General features: G+C 47.7%; 1 protein-coding gene across 1 annotated transcript; it reads right to left on the reverse strand.

Annotated features, from left to right (window-relative positions):
- Window positions 1–511: 511 nt before the first annotated feature.
- SAYSD1 (SAYSVFN motif domain containing 1) lies at window positions 512–1,257 on the reverse strand. Its single transcript, XM_068676580.1, has 2 exons — window positions 1,004–1,257; window positions 512–923 (listed from the first exon to the last, which is right to left on the reverse strand). Exons 1-2 carry the CDS (start codon window positions 1,151–1,153, stop codon window positions 627–629), a joined length of 447 nt encoding a protein of 148 aa, XP_068532681.1. The 5' UTR covers window positions 1,154–1,257; the 3' UTR covers window positions 512–626.
- Between the last annotated feature and the right edge of the window lie 4,252 nt (window positions 1,258–5,509).

The raw sequence follows: 5,509 nt of genomic DNA on the forward strand, positions 1-5,509 counted from the left end.
AGGGAGGGGGCAGGGTGAGCGAACGGCTGCGTGGTGTTTAGCTGCCAGCCGGGTTAAACCACAACAATGATGAATAAAAAAAAAATACATTATCTGTCAGGAATAATAATCAAACCTTTTGCCCTACACTGCAGATGATAAAAGCTGTCACTTGAAGTGAACACGGAACTTGCATCAAAATCAGACGTGTTAGATGAAACTCACGAGTGTGAACAGAAGCACCAGCCTCAGTTGTACTTATACTGCCTCATGTCTTCAACAAGTGGGTTCCAGACAGAGCTGGGAAAGAAGAGCAGTTAATCACTTTATTAAAGCTGTTGCCGAGCGGCAGCCTTCCTGCCACCACTGTTAAGGCTTCCAGGTGCAGAAACTGACCGGCTGCCAAGCTGTCGGCCAGCTGTGCGAGGCCGTGCCCCTCACAGCCCTTCCAGCACCGCTCAGACCAGCTGCCTGCCGCTTCGCTGCCTGCCAGCCGTGCCCGGGGCCACCCCCCAGGAAAGGAGACCAGAGCTATGCTTTGCTACGGCTTTATTCGAGTCCGAGCCGCCCTCGGGGCCGGTCCCTTCCCTCCTCGTCCCGCAGCCCGTCAGTGCTGAGGCGAGGGGGCCGTTCCCACCGGCCAAGCGCTACCTCCCGGCGGCCGGCCGGTAGTGCAGCTCCCGCTCCAGCTGCTCGGCCGTCAGCGTCCCGGCGATGGGGGTGCAGCCGGGGTTGAACACGGAGTAGGCGCTCAGCTCGCCCGGCCGCCGCTCGCCGGGGCCGCGGGTGCCGACGTACATCCAGTAGAGGAGGGAGACGACGAAGAAGGGCAGCCCCAGCTCCAGCTCGGCGAACAGCGCCAGCAGCACGGCCCACAGCAGCACCTTCAGCGCCAGCACCAGCAGCGGCCGCGCCGGCTCCGTCGCCGCTGGGACGGGACGGGGCTGTGGAGGCAGCAGTGAGGAGCGGGGTCAGGCACCAACCCTCCGCCGCACGCCTCCTACCCGCACAGCGCTGCGCTCACCTGGCCGCCGCGATCCGGGCCCTCCGAGGCCTCCGGAGCCGCGGCCTTTCCCGGCGGCTCCTCGGAGCGCGGCGGGAGGGGGGCGGCGGCAGAGCTGGTGCCGCGGGCGGCCCGAAAGCGGGCGAGGCGCTGCTCCACGGCAGCCGCCATGGCCGCCCCGCGGCTGCACAAGGGCGGGGCAGCGGCCGCGCCTGTGACGCCTCAGCGGAGGCCGTGCGCGCCGCCCTGCGGGCCGGCAGGAGCAGGGAGGAAAATTGCGGGGGCTCCCAGCGCTGTCAAAACCGAATTTCGGAGGTTTTAGGCCTCTGAAAACACGGGGAGACAGACAGATGGGTGGTCGCGTCTTTCCGTGCAGAATGGGTAGCGGAGCCCACCACGTAGCTCTAAAGAAAAGTTGGAAGTGACTGAAAGCCTCCCCTTTTCCTTTCCTTTTTTTTTATTTTTAAACCTTAAAGACTAACGTCAACACCAAAAAGAAGAGGAAACAGAGGGAAGGAAGCACGGGGTGACCAAAGGACGCACAGGGGGAATGAGGGGTCAGCTGATGTGGTGACTCCAGCATTCGTATTGACGCCTGGGCAGCCATTTTGTGAAAACGCTGGGCAGCACCACAAGGGGCAGCAACATGGCGGGCACACGTGTTGGGCCCTGCACAAAGCCCTGGCCATTTGGCTTCTCCTAGGTGGCTGCTCCTCTCAGGAAGGCTGAGAGGCACCAGGGATGACCCAGCACCACCCTGCTCCTGGCCATGGAGAAAAAGACATGATGGCCAAGCCAGCAGGGCCCCACAGAAGTAGGCCCTGCACGGTGGCACATCCAGACAGGCCCATCCTTCTCTCTGTTTAACCAAAAAAATTAAACTCAGGAGAAGAAGCCCTGTCACCTTGTCTTTTAGCTATCATTACAGCTGAGAAATAGAAATTTATTTACAGGAGCTTGCTCTTAGCCTCCAGAGTAAAGCATTTATCACTTTCCAGCAGTAATAGTTACCAATGAGACATCATTTCATCCTGCAGTGCTGTTTCCAGTTACTTATAGCTTTCTCAGAAGTGACCTTTAGGGCTGAATATCTCATGCATGTGTCAGCCTAGAAGTAAACATGAGAAGTCTAATAAAAACAATTTGGGTGTTCTTAAGTTATCTTAATGTGGAAAATTTTATTATTATTATTTTTTCCAACTAAATCATTTTTCAAATGCCTATTTTATGCTTGGTTACAAAATAACTTCTCTTTCAACCTTCAGACTTTGAAAAACTTGCCACAGTGAATGACATTTTTCTCTTTATTTGTGGAAATTTGATTTTGAAATCACAATCCAAAATGTGTTAGGATATCCTGCACATGACATTATTCGATTTTGATTTTTTTTTCTTCCTCTTACACTACTGCTCATGAAAACAATGCCTCCAAGTGATGGATAATTCCATACTTTATGCTCTGCATGTGTCATTAGTTAAACTAATAGTTAAAGCTGAGTTTAATTTTACTCAAAATTTACTGTTTTAGCATGTTTTTGCTTGCATTCAAATAGCTATTTTATGGCTTTGTTGAGCTACCTATATTACCATGTATTGTTAGAAAACACATAAAAGAGTGCCATGAATCATGCCTTTGAAGTGTAAGTGCACTACAGTAACATCATCCATAAATTAGTTTTACACAGCAAATGCCTGAACAAATTTTATACATTGGGTCTTAATGACTTCAGCAGATCATCTTTGTAAATGAACAGCTTCATTTAATAGGTAGGGTTTTTTTGTTTGTTTAACAAACCATCTGGACAATTTATTCCCAACTCCAATTCTTACAAGGGTTCTAGACATTTCAGCAAGCCCTATCTTTGTATCCTCTGCTAGTGACTGGAAGGGCAGGACAGTGCATTGAGAATTGGAGGAACAATTCTTTGGAATGTTCAGATTGCTTAGTGCCTTTCTCCCTGTGTATAAGAAAAACAAGTTAACCATGAGTTTTTGTAGTGTGTAGTGTTTAGGCAAGCTAGACACCTGGAAATCTATGGGCCCCAATGGGATGCACCAGAGGGTGCTGGGGGATTTGGCGGATGTGATTGCTGGGCCACTTTCCATCATCTATCAGTAGTCATTCCCCGGACATGTTCCAGGGCCTAAATGTCTTTCTTGAAGTGAGGGGCCCAAAACTGAACACAGTACTCAAGGTGCGGCCTTACCAGAGCAGAGTACAGGGAGGTGATCGTCCCCCTGTACTCTGCTCTTTCCAACCTTAATCACAGAATCACAGAATCACAGAATTTCTAGGTTGGAAGAGACCTCAAGATCATCGAGTCCAACCTCTAACCTAACACTAACAGTCCCCACTAAACCATATCTCTAAGCTCTACATCTAAACGTCTTTTGAAGACTTCCATGGATGGTGACTCCACCGCCTCCCTGGGCAGCCTGTTCCAGTGCCTAACAACCCTTTCAGTAAAGAAGTTCTTCCTAACATCTAACCTAAAACTCCCCTGGCGCAACTTAAGCCCATTCCCCCTCGTCCTGTCACCAGGCACGTGGGAGAACAGGCCAACCCCCACCTCACTACAGCCTTCTTTAAGGTATCTGTAGAGAGCGATAAGGTCGCCCCTGAGCCTCCTTTTCTCCAGGCTGAACAAGCCCAGCTCCTTCAGCCGCTCCTTCAGCCGCTCCTCGTAGGACTTGTTCTCCAGGCCCCTCACCAGCTTCGTCGCCCTTCTCTGGATCCGCTGAAGCACCTCGATGTCCTTCTTGTAGCGAGGGGCCCAAAACTGAACACAGTACTCGAGGTGCGGCCTCACCAGAGCCGAGTACAGGAGGACGATCACCTCCCTAGCCCTGCTGGTCACAGTGTTTCTGATACAAGCCAGGATGCTGTTGGCCTTCTTGGCCACCTGAGCACACTGCTGGCTCATATTCAGCCCACTGTCCACCATGAAATGATTCTATGGTATTGTGAGACAAGTCTTGCACCCATATGCTGCAGCTAAGTAAATGTTTAATCAAAAATTTGGGGTGCTATTGATAGATCTCTAATGCTTTGTTCTTGATAACTGAAATTCTAGAACTTCCCATCAGCTTCTAGGAGGCAGCATTAAGATCATCTCAAAAACATGCAGTTCTTTTTGCTTGGTTTTATGCTAAATCATAATTGCCATATCTTGTGCAATATTTATCTCTGTCAGGAGAAAAAAAAATGTTATTCTTTATAAATTTCCAACACAACACTTCTGCCTTTTCCTTTACTCTTGCTACCAACTTTTCATTAATTTTTAATATTTATGGTGTAAAATAATCTTTGCCGATTCAACGTCTTCCTCTCAGCCAATTAGCAGCAGCTTAAGGGATCACCTTTTTGGTAGTTGGGAACTGCCAAACCGTTAGCAACTGTGGACATTGCAAGATTGACTGCAAGTCAGCAAAAGAACAGGAGATGAAGCGGCTGGTGAAAGAAGTGACAAAACCAGAAAACTGCCAAAGCCGTGTCCAGAGTACACTGAATTCATTTTTGCATGGGGCAACTGCAGACTTTTTCTGAATTAATATTCAAGCTTCTCTGCTCCTTCTAGCTCCTTCAGAAAGCAAGAAAACTGAAAACTAATTTGGGGAAATATTTTACATGACAGAAGGCATTAGAACTCTTTGTGGCAAAATATAAACCCAACGGAGTTGATAAGAGCTAAGTGTTGATAGCAACATTAGGATCCCGTGGCAGCCTTTGCCTTTGTCACAGCAGCAGCCTATCACCAGCACATCTTGGCATCAGCAACCTGTTTATTCAACATTACAGGCTCAGGGCCTTTGCCTAATGTTGCTTCTTACTTCCTACAGCTGCAGTTATCTCTTTGAGTCAAGTTCATGCACGCCAGCTTTTTCAGATATATCAACAGTAATCAAGTGACATTAATTCTCTTGATGGATTAATATAATTCATTGACAGGAGCTTTCTCCTTCATGATATAAGCATTCACACAACACACTGGCTTGCTAAGTGCCATAAATGCAGACAGAAGGGCAACCCATTATTAATATAATGACCTAACTTAATTAGTTCAATGGAGCTGAGGGAGCATTAGCTTTGGTTGTTGAGGACTTGGGGAACATGTATAAAGTAGATTGGAGTGCACAGACTCATACTTGTCTAATTCCATACAGAGCTTTCTGCATATCCATTTACTAATCATTTCTAAGCTGCAGATTAGAGATGTTTCCTTTGTAAAAAATAGACACTAATGTTACTTCCTAAAATAGCAGTATGAGGGTACTTTGCATTTAGACTTAAAGGAAATATTTTGTCTGTCTTTTTATTTAATCAGTTTAGGTTCTGAATTGCAAATTTCCACATCTGCATGGTTTCAAAATGTGTGCGCTTGTGTATTCAACAGCGCATACTAAAAGGAGCTATTAGCACTTGCATTCCTGCTTTGTATGCCAAAATGCTCTATATTTAAACACATTAAAATATGGGCATAGCAGAATTATTAATGTTTCCATCACAACTATCTGAAATGTTCCTTA

Source organism: Anas acuta, chromosome 3 (genome assembly GCF_963932015.1).
Source record: "Anas acuta chromosome 3, bAnaAcu1.1, whole genome shotgun sequence".
Taxonomy (NCBI): Eukaryota; Metazoa; Chordata; class Aves; order Anseriformes; family Anatidae; genus Anas; species Anas acuta.